General features: G+C 39.6%; 1 protein-coding gene across 2 annotated transcripts; it reads right to left on the bottom strand.

Moving 5' to 3' along the window:
- Positions 1-546: 546 nt before the first annotated feature.
- On the bottom strand, positions 547-22,671 carry cd151 (CD151 molecule). 2 transcript variants are annotated; one of them, XM_061969508.2, is made up of 9 exons: positions 22,533-22,671; positions 16,084-16,162; positions 12,058-12,249; positions 8,776-8,850; positions 3,840-3,860; positions 3,548-3,652; positions 1,144-1,293; positions 980-1,066; positions 547-897 (listed from the first exon to the last, which is right to left on the bottom strand). In XM_061969508.2, the coding sequence occupies exons 2-9, from the start codon at positions 16,159-16,161 to the stop codon at positions 838-840; spliced, it is 768 nt and encodes a 255-aa protein (XP_061825492.2). In that variant the 5' UTR covers position 16,162; positions 22,533-22,671; the 3' UTR covers positions 547-837. The 2 variants fall into 2 exon arrangements, with proteins under 2 accessions (XP_061825492.2, XP_061825493.2); XM_061969509.2 differs by lacking the exon at positions 3,840-3,860.
- Between the last annotated feature and the right edge of the window lie 12 nt (positions 22,672-22,683).

The raw sequence follows: 22,683 nt of genomic DNA, 5'->3' as shown, positions 1-22,683 counted from the left end.
AAAAAATACAAATAAAAATACAATTAATTTTGATGTTTTTAGCAAAATATTGTAAAAATGTATTTAGTTTTTTTATTTTTATTAATAAATATATTTATTTTTAGGTAAGATAAACATAATAATACAATTTATCTCTAGTCTGGATGATTTAGTTCTTGTCACCCTGTTGTCCTCCTGTCATAAAAAAAAAGGCTGTCCTCATTCAGGTCCGCATGGAGCTGGAGGGGGCGTGGCCTCCAGCTTCGGCTGAAATTCGGGAGATTTTCGGGAGAATATTTGTCCCGGGAGGTTTTCGGGAGAGGCGCTGAATTTCGGGAGTCTCCCGGAAAATTCGGGAGGGTTGGCAAGTATGGCATAGGTATGGGCAGTGTAATATTTTGGGTTGGAGTCAATAACCAGGCGAGGTGACGAAGTTACGTCTCTTTACTTCATGCTTCAGAACCGACTCCCACACTTGCCGTCAGGGTGTGCAATACAACGTAAACAGTTGGCCAACCAAAAAGTAACCACAGAACACTAGTGTTCTGTGGTTACTTTTTGGTTGGCCAAGCGGATGTGACGACAGGCTGTCCGGCTGGAAATCGGGAGAAATTCGGGAGAATGGTTGTTCGGGAGAGGCACTGAAATTCGGGAGTCTCCCGGAAAATTCGTGAGGGTTGGCAAGTATGATTATCTTTAACATGATAATGAGAAAAATCATGTTTTGCACGGTGAAGTGCTGGCCAGCAGCAGAACAGAATCTTAAGTATGCATATTGTGTTGATTTAAAAGTCCAACAGGATTGAAGAATAACTTAAGTCTCAAACCACACGTCAACGCTTTTAAAAACTCCCAAAATCAGTATGGTTCATCTTCCAGCTTCTGGTAAAGGCAGCAAGTAAACATCATTCCAAGAAGCTGAAATTAAAAACAAATAAAGCTTAATGTTAGTTTAAAAGAGAAATTGGTCATATTGGTTAAAAAAATTGAGGGACTTCACCTGCAAAATTGCAATCCCAATGCCCAATCCACTCAGAATGTAGAGCTGATACAGAATGAAGTCCTCTAACTTCCCAACACAGCCTCCCTGGCAGTGCAGGAAGAGCAACAACACTTGTGTCATTATGAGATGTACATTTCCAGGACGTCTGTGTCCACCTCCACCTTGTAGATGTTGGAGGGATGGTCCCTGCGGCCACAGAGGCTGCTGGGAGTCTTACAGCAGCTGACAGGAACCAGCTCCTCGTCCTGCGCGGCCTGGATCCAAGTGCTGTATCTCCAGTCGGAGGAACTGTTACTCCCGCAGCACTGGAACTGAGCGGTGAGAATTGACTTTGAATCTAAATCAAGTCTAGTGAAAATGTCAAGTTGGTGAGTCTGCACAGGAAGCATACTTGCCAACCCTCCCGGATTTTCCGGGAGACTCCCGAAATTCAGCGCCTCTCCCGAAAACCTCCCGGGACAAATTTTCTCCCGAAAATCTCACGAAATTCAGGCGGAGCTGGAGGCCACGCCCCCTCCAGCTCCATGCGGACCTGAGTGACGTGTTGACAGCCTGTTCTCACGTCCGCTTTCCCACAATATAAACAGCTAATGATGGAGGGCGAGTTCTTGGTTTCTTATGTGTGTTTATTGTTAGGCAGTTTCATTAACGTCCTCCCAGCGCGGTAACAACACACAACAACAGCAGTCAACTTTTCGTCCCCCGTAAAGCAGTTCGTCTGCCGTAAACAGCAATGTTGTGACACTTTTAAACAGGACAATACTGCCATCTACTGTACATGCATATGTGACCCACCCATAATGTGTCACATTTTTGTGTTGATTTATTTATTTTATTTTGTGGTTTGAATTCGTTTTTGGAGCTGTCATTACAGATTCATCAGTATTCACATTGGTCAGTAGGGCGTTTCTTCCCAATTGAATGCTATCACCTGCAGACCGGAAGTGTCTTGTCATTCTGATGAGAGCGACCAGTCTGTGAACAATTGAAACGAACGCCCAGTGTGCTTTTTCCTCCTCTATAACAGGCTAGTTTTGGTGAATCAACTCACTGAATAATATCCATGTGATCTTTATAAGTTTAAGTACACATTCTGATGGTGGAGCCTAACTCTAAAGTGTTTGTGAGTTGTAGTTTCTAATTGTGAATGAATCCAGTGCACAGCTGCAGTAATCAATACAAAAAGGCGACGTGAGTGCGCAATGTTTATATAGGAACTTCTGATCCTAATTCAGACTCCCAAATTAGAGCTCCCGTTTTCTTATTGATTTTATAATGTATATTTGTATAATGTGTGTGTTCTGAAATAGTGACAGAAAATAGAACAAGGATGGACAATTCAACCCTTAACTCAACAATGAGTAGATGAGTGTTATGTGTGTGTATGTGTAAATAAATGAACACTGAAATTCAAGTATTTTATATATATATATATATATATATATATATATATATATATATATATATATATATATATATATATATATATATATATATATACAGCAAAAACGTCTCAACTAACATTGGACACAAATTCCTCAATCTGATTGACAAACACTTTCCCAAAGACAACACCCTAAGAAAAGTATTCAACAAGAACAACATTAAATTGAGCTACAGCTGTATGAACAATATACGACAAATTATCTCAAACCACAACAAAACAATTGCAAATGAGCCGTCGCCCCCCGGACAGAGCGACTCCAAAACCAACAAAGGCTGTAACTGCCGAAAGAAACCTGATTGCCCTCTCAACGGGGGGTGCTTACAAACATCAGTTGTCTACCAATCTAAGGTAACACGCAAGGACATTAACACATCCGACACATATGTAGGATTAACCGAGGGAGAGTTCAAAACCAGATTGAACAATCACAAGGCTTCTTTCAGGAACCAAAACCTGCGGAATACCACAGAACTCAGCTAACACATTTGGGACCTCAAAGACAATAATGTTGAATATTCAATAACATGGCAAATTCTTGCATCCAGCACACCTTACAATAGTGGTAATAAAAGATGCAACCTATGCTTGAAAGAGAAACTGTTTATTATTTACCGTCCAGACCTGTCATCCCTCAACAAGCGCAGCGAAATTGTAACAGCATGCCGCCACAGACGGAAACACCTCCTAGGTAACCCATGAGCCAATCACCACGCCCCTACGCCAGCCTGTACCTACCCACTCTGTGCCCTATATAAACCATGGTATGTGAATGCTCCCATTAAAATCTCCTGATGATTGAGGGAACCCCCTCATGAAACAGGCCTGTAGAGATGAAATAGTCTTGTGATTTTTTTTTTTTTTCACACACATACATATATTGCGCTCTACTACGGTATCGAGCACTATTTTTTGGATAACCTTATTAAGACATATATATATATATGTATATATATATAGCTAGAATTCACTGAAAGTCAAGTATTTCTTATATATATATATATATATCTTAACCACGCCCCCCGCCCCACCCCCGACTACGCCCCCCACCCCCCACCTCCCAAAATCGGAGGTCTCAAGGTTGGCAAGTATGACAGGAAGACAACATCTCACATGCACACCTCCTGATGGAGCTTGTCCACAGCATGCGTGACCCCGTCTTCTCCTGGTTGTTGGTATTTCTGCTGCATGGTCACCTCCAGGTTCTGTCTCAGCGCATCATCCAGCTGTGAAGCAGACACTACACATTAGCTCACAAACAATATTCTTATTTAAACATCACAAAATCCAAAACAGGATGTCTTGAAGTTCTTTGGAACTCGCACAATTTAAAAGATGTCTGACTTGAAGTGCTACAGTTCAAGCATTTCATATCAACGTGTCACAGCATGTTGATATGAAATTGCAATTTACCTGATGGCAGAAAGGGAAACACTGGAGCAAAGAAAAATAGGGGAAGAAAGACAGGAGTGAGAAAAAAATTGAACATCACGCCCAATGCAGATGTGCATAAAGGTACGTGCGGTCAGTATTTTATAGGCAGTCCTATGGTAAATAAAAAATGAACACAAATGATAGAAAGCAGTAAAAAAAAAAACATGCATGGCAAAAAATGTTTTTAAAGTTGTGGCATGTAAAACTACAGTCGTGGTCAAAAGTTTACATACACTTGTAAAGAACATAATGTCATGGCTGTCTTGAGTTTCCAGAACTTCCCTTTAGAACAGGGGGGCCAAGGTTGAACAAATGAACCTTTTAATAGGGACCCAAACAAGTTGTGCATTGAATATTGAACAAGCAAGGCTTACGGTACATAACTTTATAGTGACATGCAAAATCCAGTTTCAAATAATAATAATAATAATTAAAAAACATCAATGGCATATCAAATACAATTTAAATAAAAATTGGATGCCTCTTTTCTATTTGCAGCCTTCTGAGGTAAATATCAACATTAACTTTTTCCACAGGCTAATAAATTTGAAAATAAAATAACAATGAATAAACCAACCATTCAGGACTTTAAACTGCTCAGTTTGCAACACACTGATCTAATCTGATGTGCCTGACATCTTTTCTTGGATGCTACTTCATTATTGTCGGGGCTCAGGCTTTGAGCTGAGGCAACCTTCATTATCCAACGAAGGTGTTTATCAGTCATTATATCTCGTATTCCACCCGGACCATAGTCTTGGGGGCGTGCCTTAAAGCATACTTGCCAACCTTGAGACCTCCGATTTCGGGAGGTGGGGGGTGGGGGTGTGGTGGGGCGTGATTGGGGGCGTGGTTAAGAGGGGAGGAGTATATTGACAGCTAGAATTCACCAAGTCAAGTATTTCATACATACATATATATATATATATATATATATCTACATCCTGAAAATATGCAAACAAAACTGTGTTTAGATAATTGATACTTCAAACTTGCATAAATAAATATTAAGGACAATAACATAACTTGGCTTCAGAGAGTTTCAAAATGTAATGAAAAAAATGCTAAAGTTGTTGATAAACAAGCAATTATTTTAATAATTAAATATGGTCATTTTAAATGAATTATTATGATGATTTAAAATCAATTATTTCAAATATGTTTATTTTAATGTATAATTCTATGGCTGGATGTAATAAGGAGTCAGGAAAAAATACAAATAAAAATACAATTAATTTTGATGTTTTTAGCAAAATATAGTAAAAATGTATTTTTTTTTTTTTTTTAAATTAATAAATATATTTATTTTTAGGTAAGATAAACATAATAATACAATTTATCTCTAGTCTGGATGATTTAGTTCTTGTCACCCTGTTGTCCTCCCGTCATGAAAAAAGGCTGTCCTCAGTCAGGTCCGCATGGAGCTGGAGGGGGCGTGGCTTCCAGCTCCGGCTGAAAATCGGGAGATTTTCGGGAGAATATTTGTCCCGGGAGGTTTTCGGGAGAGGTGCTGAATTTCGGGAGTCTCCCGGAAAATTCGGGAGGGTTGGCAAGTATGCCTCAAAGCCACTCCCTTCAACGTCCTCTACGAGCTGTCGTCACATCCGCTTAAACAGGAGAAGCTCCTAACTCAGCACTAACTCTTCTGGGACGCTACAAAATACACCCCCTGCTACAACCAACCACCCCCCACACACACACCTTGTAGCGTCCCGGAAGAGTTAGTGCTGCAAAGGGTTCTGGGTATTTGTTCTGTTGTGTTTATGTTGTCTTACGGTGCGGATGTTCTCCGGAAATGTGTTTGTCATTCTTGTTTGGTGTGGGTTCACAGTGTGGCGTATATTTCTAACTGTGTTAAAGTTGTTTATACGGCCACCCTCAGTGTAACCTGTATCGCTGTTGATGAAGTATGCATTGCATTCACTTGTGTGTGCGTGCAGAAGCCGCACATATTATGTGACTGGGTCAGCACTGTTGGACTGGATGAAAAGCGGACGTGACGATTTTCGGGAGGGGTACTGAAATTTGGGAGTCTCCCGAGAGGGTTGGCAAGTATGAGAATTAGCGGCGAATGCGGTGTTACCGCGGCACGGCCGCTGTATATAATCGGCGGGCCAGCTCTAGTGTTAGTTTGATATCGCCTCAAGGGCCAGGTGAAATTACATGGCGGGCCAATTTTGACACCCATGATCTAGAAGGTCTTATCTTTGTCCATGTGATGTCAGATGAAACAAAAATGGAGCTGTTTGGCCACAATACCCAGCAATATGTTTGGAGGAGAAAAGGTGAGGCCTTTAATCCCAGGAACACCATTCCTACCGTCAAGCATGGTGGTGGTAGTATTATGCTCTGGGCCTGTTTTGCTGCCAATGGAACTGGTGCTTTACAGAGAGTAAATGGGACAATGAAAAAGGAGGATTACCTCCAAATTCTTCAGGACAAGCTAAAATCATCAGCCCGGAGGTTGGGTCTTGGGCGCAGTTGGGTGTTCCAACAGGACAATGACCCCTAACTAGGGGTGTAACGGTACGTGTATTTGTATTGAACCGTTTTGGTATGGGGGTTCCGGTTCGGTTCGGAGGTGTACCAAACGAGTTTCCACACGGACATATTAAGTAGCGCAACGCACGTTGTGTAAACAATGCACACTGAGGCACAACACACGGCATGCTAGCAGCGACAGCGCTACGATAGACTGACCATAAGTCCTCTTTTCACCGGACATGTCCTCTTTTGCAGAGCTGTCAGGGCGGTTTCTTAAATGCCTCAAATGTCCGGCATTTTGAGTTAGGGTTGCGTGTATTTTCAATGTACGTTCAGGGTTAAGAAGGGGTTAAAAACAAAACAAACAGCAGCATTGGTGAGGGAGGGGCAGAGACAGAGAGAGAGAGAGAGAGTTATGATAAACACGCATGCGTCGCCAGGCTCTGCTTTTTATCCATAGATTTATCACATTTAATTTTTTATTATCTATAGCAGGGGTGTCAAAAGTGTGCCCCGGAGGCCATTTGCGGCTAATGTTTTAAAGGCCCACGGCACATTCTAAAAATACTATTAAAATAAACAAAAACATAACAAAAGTGAAATAAAAAAGCTTAAAGATGAAATGTAATTTAGAAAAAGTTGCAATGTTGACTAATAAAACAAAGCTGTTTTATTTTCTTTCAAACTGTCATTGCTCAAAACATAATATTGAATCAAAATCAATGTTATTATGAATTATTGACCTATCCAAGGTTCCCATTACTTCACATCAAATATTACACTAAGAAAAATATTTTTGGTGGAAGATTTTGCAAATTTGGTAAATAAATAACCCAAAATTGTATATTTTGTTGTTTTCTTACCGTACCGAAAATGAACCGAACCGTGACCTCTAAACCGAGGTACGTACCGAACCGAAATTTTTGTGTACCGTTACACCCCTACCCCAAACACACGTCAAAAGTGATAAAGGAATGTCTAAATCAGGCTGGAATGAAGGTTTTAGATTGGCCTTCCCAAAGTCCTGACTTAAACATGTGGACAATGCTGAAGAAACAAGTCCATGTCAGAAAACCAACACATTTAGCTGAACTGCACCAATTTTGTCAAGAGGCATACTTGCCAACCTTGAGACCTCCGATTTCGGGAGGTGGGGGGCGGGGTCGGGAGTGGGGCAGGGGGCGTGGTTAAGATATATATATATATATATATATATATATATATATATATATATAAGAAATACTTGACTTTCAGTGAATTCTAGCTATATATATATATATATATATACATATATAAATAAATAAAATAAATACTTGAATTTCAGTGTTCATTTATTTACACATACACACACATAACACTCCTCTACTCATTGTTGAGTTAAGGGTTGAATTGACCATCCTTGTTCTATTCTCTGTCACTATTTCAGAACACACACATTATACAAATATACATTATAAAATCAATAAGAAAACGGGAGCTCTAATTTGTGAGTCTGAATTAGGATCAGAAGTTCCTATATAAACATTGCGTACTCACGTCGCCATTTTGTATTGATTACTGCAGCTGTACACTGGATTCATTCACAAATACAAACTACAACTCACAAACACTTTAGAGTTAGGCTCCACCATCAGAATGTGTACTTAAACTTATAAAGATCACATAGATATTATTCAGTGAGTTGATTCACCAAAACTAACCTGTTATACAGGAGGAAAAAGCACACAGGACGTTTCAATTGTTCACAGACTGGTCGCTCTCATCAGAATGACAAGACACTTCCGGTCTGCAGGTGATAGCATTCAATTGGGAAGAAACGCCCTACTGCCCCCTACTGACCAATGTGAATACTGATAAATGTGTAATGACAGCTACAAAAACGAATTCAAACCACAAAATAATCTAAATAAATCAACACAAAAATGTGACACATTATGGCGTGGCCTCCAGCTCCGCCTGAATTTCGGGAGAAAATTTGTCCCGGGAGGTTTTCGGGAGAGGCGCTGAATTTCGGGAGTCTCCCGGAAAATCCGGGAGGGTTGGCAAGTATGTCAAGAGGAGTGGTCACAAATTCAAGCAGAAGCTTGTGGGTGGCTACCAAAAGTGCCTTATTGCAGGTAAACTTGCCAAGGGACATGTAAGCAAATGTTAACATTGCTGTATGTATACTTTTGACCCTCACATTTTCAGTAGACCCATAATAAATTCATAAAAGACGCAAACTTCATGGTTTTTTTTTTGTGACCAACAAGTATGTGCTCCATTCACTCTATCACAAAAAAATAAGAGTTGTAGAAATGATTGGATACTCAAGACAGCCATGACATGATGTTCTTTACAAGTGTACGTACACTTTTGACCACCACTATATATGTTGGCAGTTACGTAAAGTCTGGAATTGAAAGGGTTTAGCACTCATGAAAGAGTTCACCTCTTGGTAGGTAATATAGGCCATGACTGCTGCAATGAGTTCCAGCAGGAACACGCAGAGTAACAGGACCAAATACTGCAAGAGAGATAGAAAATATCAACAAGTAGAGCGGGTCAGTCATAAAATATCTAAAGGCATTACTAGTACGGTATTTTTCGGAGTATAAGTCGCTCCGGAGTATAAGTCGCACCGGCCATGTGAATGAGCTGAATAATATTATTTGATATTTTACGGTAATGTGTTAATAATATCACACATAAGTCGCTCCTGAGCAATATTCCCTCTAATTGTTCATGTGTGTGAGCAAAGGCAAAAAGTCCCTGAGCATTGTCCCAACACATGTCCCAAACCTGACTAAATAACAACTTCAATCTCCATCCATCCATCCATTCCCTACCGCTTGTCCCTTTCGGGGTCACGGGGGTGCTGGATCCTATCTCAGCTGCTTCGGGCGGAAGGCGGGATACACCCTGGACAAGTCCCCTCCTCACCGCAGGGCCAACACAGATAGACAGACAACATTCTCTTATTATTATAATCAAATGACAGCAGTCATTTCCATGAGGTTATTTTCTAATATAAGTGTTTAGGCCCACTTACAATGACAATAACAACACATATTGTTTTTCATGAACTGTGTACTTGTATTGTTTGTCTGGGTGGAGGTCCTGCTTTGGAAATAATGTGTACCCCTTTCAGACATTGCATTTAGTTCCCATTAAAACATTCACATGTTGCACAATGAGATGTAAGCAGGGGATCATGTGTACATTCCTGCAACTTCCTGTTTGTAAAAAATGTATTTTTATTAGTATTTATCAAATACAGGTAAAAGCCAGTAAATTGATGACATGGCACCGCAAACCATCACCCAACCATGCAAATTTTGCATTTCCTTTGGAAATCGAGGTCCCAGAGTCTGGAGGAAGACAGGAGAGGCACAGGATCCACGTTGCCTGAAGTCTAGTGTAAAGTTTCCACCATCAGTGATGGTTTGGGGTGCCATGTCATCTGCTGGTGTCGGTCCACTCTGTTTCCTGAGATCCAGGGTCAACGCAGTCGTCTACCAGCAAGTTTTAGAGCACTTCATGCTTCCTGCTGCTGACCTGCTCTATGGAGATGGAGATTTCAAGTTCCAACAGGACTTGGCGCCTGCACACAGCGCAAAATCTACCCGTGCCTGGTTTACGGACCATGGTATTTCTGTTCTAAATTGGCCCGCCAACTCCCCTGACCTTAGCCCCATAGAAAATCTGTGGGGTATTGTGAAAAGGAAGATGCAGAATGTCAGACCCAAAAACGCAGAAGAGTTGAAGGCCACTCTCAGAGCAACCTGGGCTCTCATAACACCTGAGCAGTGCCAGAAACTCATCGACTCCATGCCACGCCGCATTAACGCAGTAATTGAGGCAAAAGGAGCTCCAACCAAGTATTGAGTATTGTACATGCTCATATTTTTCATTTTCATACTTTTCAGTTGGCCAACATTTCTAAAAATCCCTTTTTTGTATTAGCCTTAAGTAATATTCTAATTTTGTGACACACGGAATTTTGGATTTTCATTTGTTGCCACTTCAAATCATCAAAATTAAATGAAATAAACATTTGAATGCATCAGTCTGTGTGCAATGAATAAATATAATGTACAAGTTACACCTTTTGAATGCAATTACTGAAATAAATCAAGTTTTTCAAAATATTCTAATTTACTGGCTTTTACCTGTATACTAACAGCATTTCATGATTAATATTTATAAATGAAGATTCCTAATAAATGACACTAGAATAAGCACACATTTGATTGGTAAATCATAGTGTAACCACCTGAAATTGCACTTTATGCGTGGTGTTGGAGTTGTCCGACTTTTTGTGTGGCTGTAAACGCATCACTGGCTAAGTGCCATATGTGCAAGTGTTGGCGCAAGTGAGAAAGAGAGAGCGGCTGCTGTTGATATAATAAAGTTGCTTTTTGTCTGGTTTGTACTGCAGAAAATTACCACTTTTGCTAGATATCATTTTTTTACTAATGTTTTGGTGATGTGTTTATGGCCGACAATAAAGAGTTTTGCTCAGTAAAGTGATGAATAGAATTCATGTCCTCAAAGCGTCACGACAGACGTTACAATATTTGAACAATGATGACGAAAACTCTTTTCTCTGTCGTGTCGAAAATTGTTATGCGCTTATTTTTAGGGCCCGCATGGCCCATTGTAAAAGGAATCCCGAAGGGAGTCCTTTTACAATGGGACAGAGGACCCTATTGAATTTGTAAGGTTTTATTATTATTATTATTCTTCCGCAACTTTGCGCTGTAACTTGACCCCCTTAACATACTTCAAAACTCACCAAATTTTACACACACATCAGTAATATACGGCAAAACTTTTTATCAAAAAACCAAACCTCAAAACTCAAAATTGCGCTCTAGCGCCCCCTACGAAAAAAAAAAACTAGACTGCCTGTAACTCCCACTAGGAAGGTCGGAGAGACATGAAACAAAAACCTTTATGTAGGTGTGACTTAGACCTAGATTTCATAATAGTATATTCTCGGGCAAAAATCAACAGGAAGTTGGCAATTCCCCCTTCAAGACAAAAAAGTACTAAAAACAGACACTTTTGCCTCTTTGAGCTGTAATTTGACCCCCTTAACATGCTTCAAAACTCACCAAACTGAACGCACACATCAGGACTGGCAAAAAGTGTGATCTAATAAAAAAACCTAACCCCAAATTCCAAAATTGTGCTCTAGTTTTATTTGATTTTGTGCGTGGCATAGATTTGACGCAATTGCACAGACGCGCACCTTAGAGGGAACATTGCTCCTGAGTTTAAGTCACACCCCCGGCCAAACTATGAAAAAAACTGCGACTTATAGTCCGAAAAATACGGTATTAGTTAAAAAAAAAAGCCAACAGGAAGTTGTTCATCTGTTGCCATAGTAACAAGGTCACTAAGGTGGTTCCCATTATCGTCTGTATTACAGTGCATGTATCCTCTGGCTGCGTCTGCGTGTCTGCTGCACACGGCCGCTTGTCATGCTCCTCATTCCTGTGTCATTAGTCACACTCTAAATGTAAACGTTTAACGACACGCCACTTGACTATCACAGCTACAGTTACTGTAGTGAGCTGCAGGGACTCACACTCAGGATTAACGTTGAATCCCCTACAGACCTGTGTGTGTGTGTGTGTAAACAGAACTTAGAACAGCCCTTTTTTGTCTGCTTCCACGTGACTGAGTGAAATACAAAAATACATATTTTTCTCGTACGCAGTCTCACCACAATCAAAAGACTCTTGTTCTCCGTCAGGGTGGCGCAGCATCCGATGATGCCAGTCACGATCACAATGACCCCGGCAGCGATCAGGATGTAAGCAGATGTTGAGTAGAAGCCAGAGTCGAGGAGACTGATGTAGTCACTCTTCTCCACCACAGTCCACACACCCACGGCCACCAATGCACCACCAGCCAGCTGAAAGAAGACCCCAAATTTAATGCTTTGTTCCTCTTTGAGCCTCACTGTCAAATAAACCGACAGAGAAAATAATCAATAGTGCACACTGCAAAAACTGAAATCTAAGTAAGATGAAATATCTCAAATGAGGGTGATATTTGCTTATTTTCTGTCTGATAAGATAATTCTTCTCACTAAGCAGATTTTATGTTAGAGTATTTTACTTGTTTTAAGGGTTTTGGTCCTAAATATACTTGCCAACCTTGAGACCTCCGATTTCGGGAGGTGGGGGGATGGGGGGCGTGGTTGGGGCGGGGCCGTGGTTAAGAGGGGAGGAGTATATTTACAGCTAGAATTCACCAAGTCAAGTATTTCATATACCGTATTTTCCGCACCATAAACCGCCCTGGGTTATAAGCCGCACCTTCAATGAATGGCATATTTCAAAACTTTGTCCACCTATAAGCCGCCCCGTGTTATAAGCCGCATCTAACTGCGCTAAAGGGAATGTCAAAAAAACAGTCAGATAGGTCAGTCAAACTTTAATAATATATTAAAAACCAGCGTTCTAACAACTCTGTTCACTCCCAAAATGTACGGTAATGTGCAAATGTGCAATCACAAACATAGTAAAATTCAAAATAGTGCAAAGCAATAACATCAACATCAATAACTTAATGTTGCTCGAACGTTAATGTCACAACACACAAAATAAACATAACGCTCACTTTCTGAAGTTATTCTTCATTCATAAATCCCTCGAATTCTTCTCCTTCGGTGTCCGAATTAAAAAGTTGGGCGAATACGGGATCCAAAATGGCCGGCTTATGTTATATTCTCTTGCTGCTGCTCTATTTCCGTGTTCTTCGGCATGACTTATTGCCTTAAGTTTAAATTCTGCGTTATACGCGTGTCGCTTAGTAGGAGCCATTTTGTGGTCTTTACAGATGTAAACACACAAAGGAAATGAAACGTAATACCCGCGCGCTCCTTCTTCTACAGGGGCGGGTGGTTGCTTACCGTAGAAGAAGAAGCGCTTCCTCTTCTACGGGGGCGGGTGCTTACCTTGGCAGTTGCTTACCGTAGAAGAAGAAGCGCTTCCTCTTCTACGGGGAAAAAAGATGGCGGCTGTTTACCGTAGTTGCGAGACCGAAACTTTATGAAAATAAATATTTATATTAATCCATATATAAGGCGCACCGGGTTATAAGCCGCACTGTCAGCTTTTGTGAAAATGTGTGGTTTTTAGGCGCGGCTTATAGTGCGGAAAATACGGTATATATATATATATATAAGAAATACTTGACTTTCAGTGAATTCTAGCTATATATATATATATATATATATATATATATATATACATATATATATAAATAAGAGAAATACTTGAATTTCAGTGTTCATTTATTTACACATATACACACACATAACACTCATCTACTCATTGTTGAGTTAAGGGTTGAATTGTCCATCCTTGTTCTATTCTCTGTCACTATTTGTCCAACCATGATGAACACCCTCTCTGATGATGCATTCTGATTCGTCTCCTTGTTGTGTGCGCAGTTGTGCACTCTTTAAAAGCCGTAGATGTTATTGTCACATATGCATGTACAGTAGATGGCAGTACTGTCCTGTTTAAGAGTGTCACAACATTGCTGTTTTACGGCAGACGAACTGCTTTACGGTAGACGAAAACGTGACTGCTGTTGTTGTGTGTTGTTGCTGCGCTGGGAGGACGTTAATGAAACTGCCTAACAAGAAACCCACATAAGAAACCAAGAACTCGCCCTCGATCATTCTACAGTTTTAACGTCATTGGGCAGGCACGCTGTTTTATTGTGGGAAAGCGGACGTGAAAACAGGCAGTCGACACGTCACTCAGGTCCGCCTGAATTTCGGGAAAAAATTTGTCCCGCGAGGTTTTCGGGAGAGGTGCTGAATTTCGGGACTCTCCCGGAAAATCCGGGAGGGTTGGCAAGTATGGTCCTAAATGATCTCAGTAAGATATTACAGCTTGTTGCTGAGATTTGATGACCTATATTGAGTAAAACATGCTTGAAACTAGAATATCAACTGTTGCAAAGCTGTGTCATCAACACTCACAAGTATAAAACTACTTTTTTAAAGTCATCATTTCTTATTTCAAGCATGAAATAAAAAATCATGACTTTTACACAATTGTGTCTCATAATTAAAACAGATGACAGCCAAATGGACTTTGCTGTTTTATTTTCAATGAAACAATAGAAAATACGTACTCATATAGTAGTACAGTTGGCACAGTACAGTAAACTGACAGTTAATATTTAAACATTTAACATTTCAAACTATTTTGAACAGAAATAGTTCATGCACATTCAGGTAAATTCTTCAAAATTACAATTAAAAAAAATAAAAAATGGATGGGGGCCGGGCTTTCGTGTGTATATAAAGTTGGTATGGTATATTATATATACACACACACACACACAAGCGATTGCCTTGTTGCCTTTCCATTAAGAACAATAAACTACTTTTTAGTATAAGTTTGCTGGTTTCAAGAAATGTAATGCCGAGCGCATATCATTATGTCAAGATAATGCATACTTGCCAACCTTGAGACCTCCAATTTCGGGAGGTGGGGGGTGGGTACGGGGGGCGTGGTTAAGAGGGGAGGAGTATATTTACAGCTAGAATTCACCAAGTCAAGTATTTCATATATATATATATATATATATATATATATATATATATATATATATATCCCCGCGACCCCGAAGAGAATAAGCGGTAGTAAATGGATGGATGGATGGATATATATATATAAGAAATAATTGACTTTCAGTGAATTCTAGCTATATATATATATATATATAAATAAAAGAAATACTTGAATTTCAGTGTTCATTTATTTACACATATACACACACACAACACTCATCTACTCATTGTTGAGTTAAGGGTTGAATTGTCCATCCTTGTTCTATTCTCTGTCACTATTTTTCTAACCATGCTGAACACCCTCTCTGATGATGCATTGCTGTGTGGCACGCACAAAAGTGCTTTCATCAAATGCACTAGATGGCAGTATTGTCCTGTTTAAGAGTGTCACAACATTGCTGTTTACGGCAGACGGACTGCTTTACTGTAGACGTTCTTTATATTGTGGGAAAGCGGACTCAGGTCCGCATGGAGCTGGAGGGGGCGTGGCCTCCAGCTCCGCCTGAATTTCGGGAGAAAATTTGTCCCGGGAGGTTTTCGGGAGAGGCGCTGAATTTCGGGAGTCTCCCGGAAAATCCGGGAGGGTTGGCAAGTATGAGATAATGGCACTAGCATTTACTTCATTTAAGAATATTTTTCAACATATTGAGAAAAAAGTTCTAATTTTTTTTTTTTTTTTTTTTTCTACCAAGAAAAGTGCACTTGTTATTAGTGAGAATATACTTATTTTAAGGTATTTTTGGGTTCATTGAGGTTAGCTAATTTGACTTGTATTGAAAAGTCTTGATAAGCCAAATTTTCTTGTTCTATTGGCAGATAATTTTGCTTAGTTCAAGCAAAATACCCCTATTTATTTTTTCTTTTCTTGTTTTTGAACACTGACTTTTTGCAGTGTAGTAGCCCATAGCTTACAATGTTTACCATTCACAAATAACCACTAAAATAAAAGAAAAAACCAAATAACTTGTGCTTATTGGAGGACATTAAGCTGTTAAGTGGCTGTCCAGCATTGCACATGTAAATGCGCTGCAGGACTGTATCATTGATTTTACATGCAGGCAGTTATAAGTGCTGATATTGGACCTATATTTGATATTAATTATCGGATGGGGACACCCCCATTTTCAAAGAATCCATCAGAGATGAACTTACCCAAAAAAGAATGTTGAACACAATGAGCAGATACTTCAGACAGATTGTCCCACAGTTGTTTTCACGGCTAGTCTCCATTCTAAAATAAAGAATGATTGAGAGGTGAGTGCCACGCCATGTTGCAATACAGTTTGATAATAACAGGATTGGCTAACTATTAATACAAAATATACAGTCACTTCCTTTAAACGGTGCACAATAGAGATGTCCGATAATGGCTTTTTTGCCGATATCCGATATTGTCCAACTCTTAATTACCGATATCAACCGATACCGATATATACAGTCGTGGAATTAACACATTATTATGTCTAATTTTGTTGTGATGCCCCGCTGGATGCATTAAACAATGTAACAAGGTTTTCCAAAATAAATCAACTCAAGTTATGGAAAAAAGTGCCAATATGGCACTGCCATATTTATTATTGAAGTCACAAAGTGCATTCTTTTTTTTAACATGCCTCAAAACAGCAGCTTGGCATTTGGGACATGCTCTCCCTGAGAGAGCATGAGGAGGTTGAGGTGGGAGGGGTTGAGGTAGGGGTAGCGGGGGATGTATATTGTAGCGTCCCGGCAGAGTTAGTGCCGCAAGGGTTTCTGGGTATTTGTTCTGTTGTGTTTATGTTGTGTTACGGTGCGGATGTTCTCCCGAATTGTGTTTGTCATTCTTGTTTGGTGTGGGTTCACAGTGTGGCGCATATTTGTAACAGTGTTCAAGTTGTTTATACGGCCACCCTCAGTGTGACCTGTATGGCTGTTGACCAAGTATGGCTTGCATTCACTTGTGTGTGTGAAAAGCCGTAGATATTATGTGACGGGGCCGACACGCAAAGGCAGTGTCTTCTGTACTTCTCCCTACGTCCGTGTACACAGCGGCGTTTTAAAAAGTCATACATTTTACTTTTTGAAACCGATACCGATAATTTTGAAACCGATACCAATAATTTCCAATATTATTTTTATCGGCCGATAATATCGGACATCTCTAGTGCACAATAAACTATTTATTGACTGGAAATTAAAGGCACTAGGAAACGTGGATAACTTTACCTTATTGCTAATGTATTAGCATCAAAATGTATTCAGATGCTGTATTGTCCCTGCATGGAAACATGAAGTCGAGTTTAACAGATGTCATGTTTTTTTTTTTTTGTACTCAAACTTCCCAAAGTGGTGTTGAGTATCTTCCATTTTGACTTTATTTGTTTCACCAGCCTGTCAGAAAATGCACTACCAGTATATTGCCAGACACGTTTCAGGAATTTTAATACTCTTCGCCACATATGGGTTAATTTTTACAAAATCAGATTAATAACAATAACTTTGGCATTTTTTAAAGTTGTTATTCTTATCATATAGTATTTTATTAGTTAGTAGTTATTAGTTTTTCTATTGATCCAATGTTATTTAAAGTGGTTTATTTTAGTTTTTATATATGTTTGTCTCAGATGTTTTAGCTGTATCTTGCCATTGTTAGTTTCTGTGCCTTTTATTATATCTTAAACAGGTAAACACTTTTTACCCAAGAGCAATAGTGTCGCTGAACACAAGACAATAATGACTGTGCATGTGAGCTGTGTGCTTGGTATTTTGATGTATTTTTATCTATTTATCTATGTTCTTATGCGTTATGAATTTGCACTAAATTAGTTTTGCTTACAATTTCGTTGTACAATGTACAATGACAATAAAGAGATATTCTATTCTATTCTATTATATATATATACACACAGAACACAGCACTTTGGTCCACTGTTTATTTTTCAAGTGCTTTAAGAATATAGTTGTATTGGATTGATGGATTATTCTGCATTGAAGTGATAATTTCGACAGCCCTACTTTATACATATGTACAGTCGTCTCTTGCCAAATCGCGCCTCAGATATCGCGGCTTCGTCAGATTGTAGATTTTTTTTTTTAGATACCGTATTTTTCGGACTATAAGTCGCTCCGGAGTATAAGTCGCACCGGGCGAAAATGCATATTAAAGAAGGAAAAAAACCTTATATAAGTCGCACTGGAGTATAAGTCTCATTTTTTGGGGAAATGTATTTGATAAAACCCAACACCAAGAATAGACATTTGTGTGTAAGAAAATTTGAAGTACTCCCCCCTCTGGCCAACATATGAAATAACAAGTGTGTGTAAGAAATTGAAATGCGCCCCCTTTGGCCAAAATGTATTTAAAAAAATAAGATAAATATGTATATAGAGACATACTGTAATAACTTGAAGTAAATAATGAAGATTACAAACAAAAAATACCCAAAACAATAGTGTATTTTTCGGAGTATAAGTCGCTCCGGAGTATAAGTCGCACCGGCCGAAAATGCATAATAAAGAAGGAAAAAAAACATATATAAGTCGCACTGGAGTATAAGTCGCATTTTTTGGGGAAATGTATTTGATAAAAGCCAACAGCAAAAATAGACATTTGAAAGGCAATTTAAAATTAAAGCTGCAAGCAGCATTGGTCGGGCCCGCGTATTTGGCAGGTGCTAGTCCTAAGTGTCCCAATACTTTTGTCTACTTTTAGTCTGAAGTGTCCCAATACTTTTGTCTAGTGTACCTACCTTGTCTGCATTGTGTGGGCACGTTGGTGCTTCCTGCTTTTAAGCAGCCATCTTAAAAAAACAGCAGCGCAGCAGCATCAGCGCAGCGGGTCTTTGAAGGGTCATAAAATCAAAACCGGAGCAGGTATTAAAAAGCTGTTCTGTTATTTTATACACAAGGGTTTAATCTCTCTCCTATGTTAGTTTGAAGCCGAAACGACAAACGCGCTCAGAGGAGATAGTTTTTGAAGGAAGGTGACCGGTTTTTACAAAAAATTTGTTTTGAAGGGGGAATAGCAAACTTCCTGTTGGTTTTTTGCTGGGGGGTGTCAGTTTATGAAATGTAGGTCTAAGTGAGACCTACGAAGAAGTTTTTGTTTCATGTCTCTCCGACCTTCCCAGTGGGAGTTACAGGCAGTTTTGTCATTTTTTTTCTTCCGAGGAGCAGTTTTTTCTCCGTTTTATTAAAAAATTGCTCTAGAGCGCAATTTTTAAATTTGGGGTTAGGTTTTTTTATTAGATCGCAATTTCGGCCAGTCCTGATGTGTGCGTTCAGTTTGGTGAGTTTTGAAGCATGTTAAGGGGGTCAAATTACAGCTCAAAGAGGCAAAAGTGACCGTTTTTAGTACTTTTTTGTCTTGAAGGGGGAATTGCCAACTTCCTGTTGATTTTAGCCCGAGAATGTACTATTATGAAAGCTAGGTCTGAGTCAGACCTACATAGAGGTTTGTGTTTCATGTCTCTCCGACCTTCCTAGTGGGAGTTACAGGCAGTCTAGTTTTTGTTTTCCCTAGGGGGCGCTAGAGCGTAATCTTTATTTTTGGGGTTTGGTTTTTTTATCAAAAGGCAATTTTCGCAGGTCCTGACGTGTGCGTCAAATATGGTGAGTTTTGAAGCATGTTAAGTGGGTCAAATTGCAGCTCAAAGAGGCGGCCGGTATAATAATAATAATAAAACCTTACAAATTCAATAGGTCCTTATGTCCCATTGCATAAGGACTCCCTTCGGGAGTCCTTTTGCAATGGGCCATGCGGGCCCTAATAAATCAAGAATAGTGAACAACAGGCTGAATAAGTGTACATTATATGAGGCATAAATAACCAACTGGTATGTTAACGTAACATATTATGGTAAGAGTCATTCAAATAACTATAACATATAGAACATGCTATACGTTTACCAAACAATCTGTCACTCCTAATCGCTAAATCCCATGAAATCTTATACGTCTAGTCTCTTACGTGAATGAGATCAATAATATTATTTGATATTTTACGCTAATGTGTTAATCATTTCACACATAAGTCGCTCCTGAGTATAAGTCGCACCCTTCGCTAAACTATGAAAAAAAACTATAGTCTGAAAAATACGGTATATATTTTTTAAGCATTCTTTTTTTTGTCAGTACATTAAACAATTTCAAGAATAAACATGGCTAAATAAACTAAAAATATAAATACTACAGTAGTAGTAGGACAATAGAAAAGAACAACCAATCAGAGCGTGGTGTTCAGTATTGTGGCCACTGATTGGCTCAGTCTCAGGGAGCATTAAATGGGTTATAAATGGTAAATGGGTTGTACTTGTATAGCGCTTTTCTACCTTCAAGGTACTCAAAGCGCTTTGACACTACTTCCACATTTACCCATTCACACACACATTCACACACTGATGGCGGGAGCTGCCATGCAAGGCCCTAACCACGACCCATCAGGAGCAAGGGTGAAGTGTCTTGCTCAAGGACACAACGGATGTGATGAGGTTGGTAGAAGGTGGGGATTGAACCAGGAACCCTCAGGTTGCTGGCACGGCCACTCTCCCAACCGCGCCACGCCGTCCCCAGCATTACTATACTGGATTACAAAAAAAAAAAATTGTGTAAAGGTGACTTAAGGGGCGGTGATTTCATGACTAGAGGGCTCACATAATGTTGAAAAACATATTGAGAAGGTCATAAACAGGTTTTTATGTTAAAGATATGAAATGATTTGATGTACAAACCCCGTTTCCATATGAGTTGGGAAATTGTGTTAGATGTAAATATAAACTGAATGCAATGATTTGAAAATCCTTTTCAACCCATATTCAGTTGAATATGCTACAAAGACAACATATTTGATGTTCAAACTCAAAACTTTATTTTTTTTGCAAATAATAATTAACTTTAGAATTTGGGAAAGGTGGCAATAAATACTGATAAAGTTGAGGAATGCTCATCAAACACTTATTTGGAACATCCCACAGGTGTGCAGGCTAATTGGGAACAGGTGGGTGCCATGATTGGGTATAAAAACAGCTTCCCAAAAAATGCTCAGTCTTTCACAAGAAAGGATGGGGCGAGGTACACCCCTTTGTCCACAACTGCGCGAGCAAATAGTCAAACAGTTTAAGAACAACGTTTCTCAAAGTGCAATTGCAAGAAATTTAGGGATTTCAACATCTACGGTCCATAATATCATCAAAAGGTTCAGAGAATCTGGAGAAATCACTCCACGTAAGCGGCATGGCCGGAAACCAACATTGAATGACCGTGACCTTCGATCCCTCAGACGGCACTGTATCAAAAACAGACATCAATCTCTAAAGGATATCACCACATGGGCTCAGGAACACTTCAGAAAACCACTGTCACTAAATACAGTTGGTCGCTACATCTGTAAGTGCAAGTTAAAGCTCTACTATGCAAAGCGAAAGCCATTTATCAACAACACCCAGAAACGCCGCCGGCTTCTCTGGGCCTGAGATCATCTAAGATGGACTCATGCAAAGTGGAAAAGTGTTCTGTGGTCTGACGAGTCCACATTTCAAATTGTTTTTGGAAATATTCGACATCGTGTCATCCGTACCAAAGGGGAAGCGAACCTGTTATCGACGCAAAGTTCAAAAGCCAGCATCTGTGATGGTATGGGGGTGCATTAGTGCCTAAGGCATGGGTAACTTACACATCTGTGAAGGCACCATTAATGCTGAAAGGTACGTACAGGTTTTGGAACAACATATGCTGCCATCTAAGTGCCGTCTTTTTCATGGACGCCCCTGCTTATTTCAGCAAGACAATGCCAAGCCACATTCAGCACGTGTTACAACAGCGTGGCTTCGTAAAAAAAGAGTGCGGGTACTTTTCTGGTCCGCCTGCAGTCCAGACCTGTCTCCCATCAAAAATGTGTGACGCATTATGAAGCGGATACCCCGGACTGTTGAACGACTGAAGCTCTACATAAAACAAGAATGGGAAAGAATTCCACTTTCAAAGCTTCAACAATTAATTTCCTCAGTTCCCAATCGTTTATTGAGTGTTGTTAAAAGAAAAGGTGATGTAACAGTGGTGAACATCCCCTTTCCCAAGTACTTTGTCACGTGTTGCAGCCATGAAATTCTAAGTTAATTATTATTTGCAAAAAAAAAAAAAATTTATGAGTTTTAACATCAAATGTCTATGTAGTGCATTCAACTGAATATGGGTTGAAAAGGATTTGCAAATCATTGTATTCTGTTTATATTTACATCTAACACAATTTCCCAACTCATATGGAAACGGGGTTTGTATAATTAATGATTGAATAAAATTAATTATTGTATTGTGGTCATGTCCTGAAACCAACCAAAATCAGCGATTAACGAGGGACTACTGTAGTTTAGACTTTTAATAGAATTGAAGCCTGAAATATTTGTTGGGGCTGAGCATCATAGACGTAGCTTTTCAGCAAAAACAAACCCTAACCAGAAAACATAATGCTGTAAATATAAATACACAGAAAATGTGCTTTTCGTCCTATAAGACAAAAGTGCACATGTACAAGCGGTGTCAAAGCAAAACACTTTCCTGCTGGGAGTTATTTTTAACTGTCGTCATGGAAAAACCTGCTCTTGCTTTGCAGTGAAGCCAAACGGTCCTACCTGATTCAAGATCACAGTAGCAACGTTTTCCTGGATCGGCCCAAAGTGGACGTGCTTCTACTCATGCAGGTGGCACTTTCACGTCTTGTTGACAGAAGTGTCCCACAGCAGTGTGTCCTCTTACAGCTGCTCCCTTAACTAAAGCACATGT

The sequence above is a fragment of the Nerophis lumbriciformis genome, linkage group LG10, assembly GCF_033978685.3.
Source record: "Nerophis lumbriciformis linkage group LG10, RoL_Nlum_v2.1, whole genome shotgun sequence".
Lineage (NCBI taxonomy): Eukaryota > Metazoa > Chordata > Actinopteri > Syngnathiformes > Syngnathidae > Nerophis > Nerophis lumbriciformis.
The sequence above is the reverse complement of the archived record's forward strand: the minus strand, read 5'-3'. Positions and strand labels throughout refer to the sequence as shown.

Coding starts and splice junctions, on each gene's coding strand:
- cd151 (XM_061969508.2), bottom strand. CDS start 16,161: ATGGAGACTAGCCGTGAAAACAACTGTGGGACAATCTGTCTGAAGTAT. Junction 3,861..8,775: donor CCTATATTACCTACCAAGAG/GTGAACTCTTTC, acceptor TCTTTGCTCCAG/TGTTTCCCTTTCTGCCATCA. Junction 1,067..1,143: donor ATCCCTCCAACATCTACAAG/GTGGAGGTGGAC, acceptor CTGCACTGCCAG/GGAGGCTGTGTTGGGAAGTT.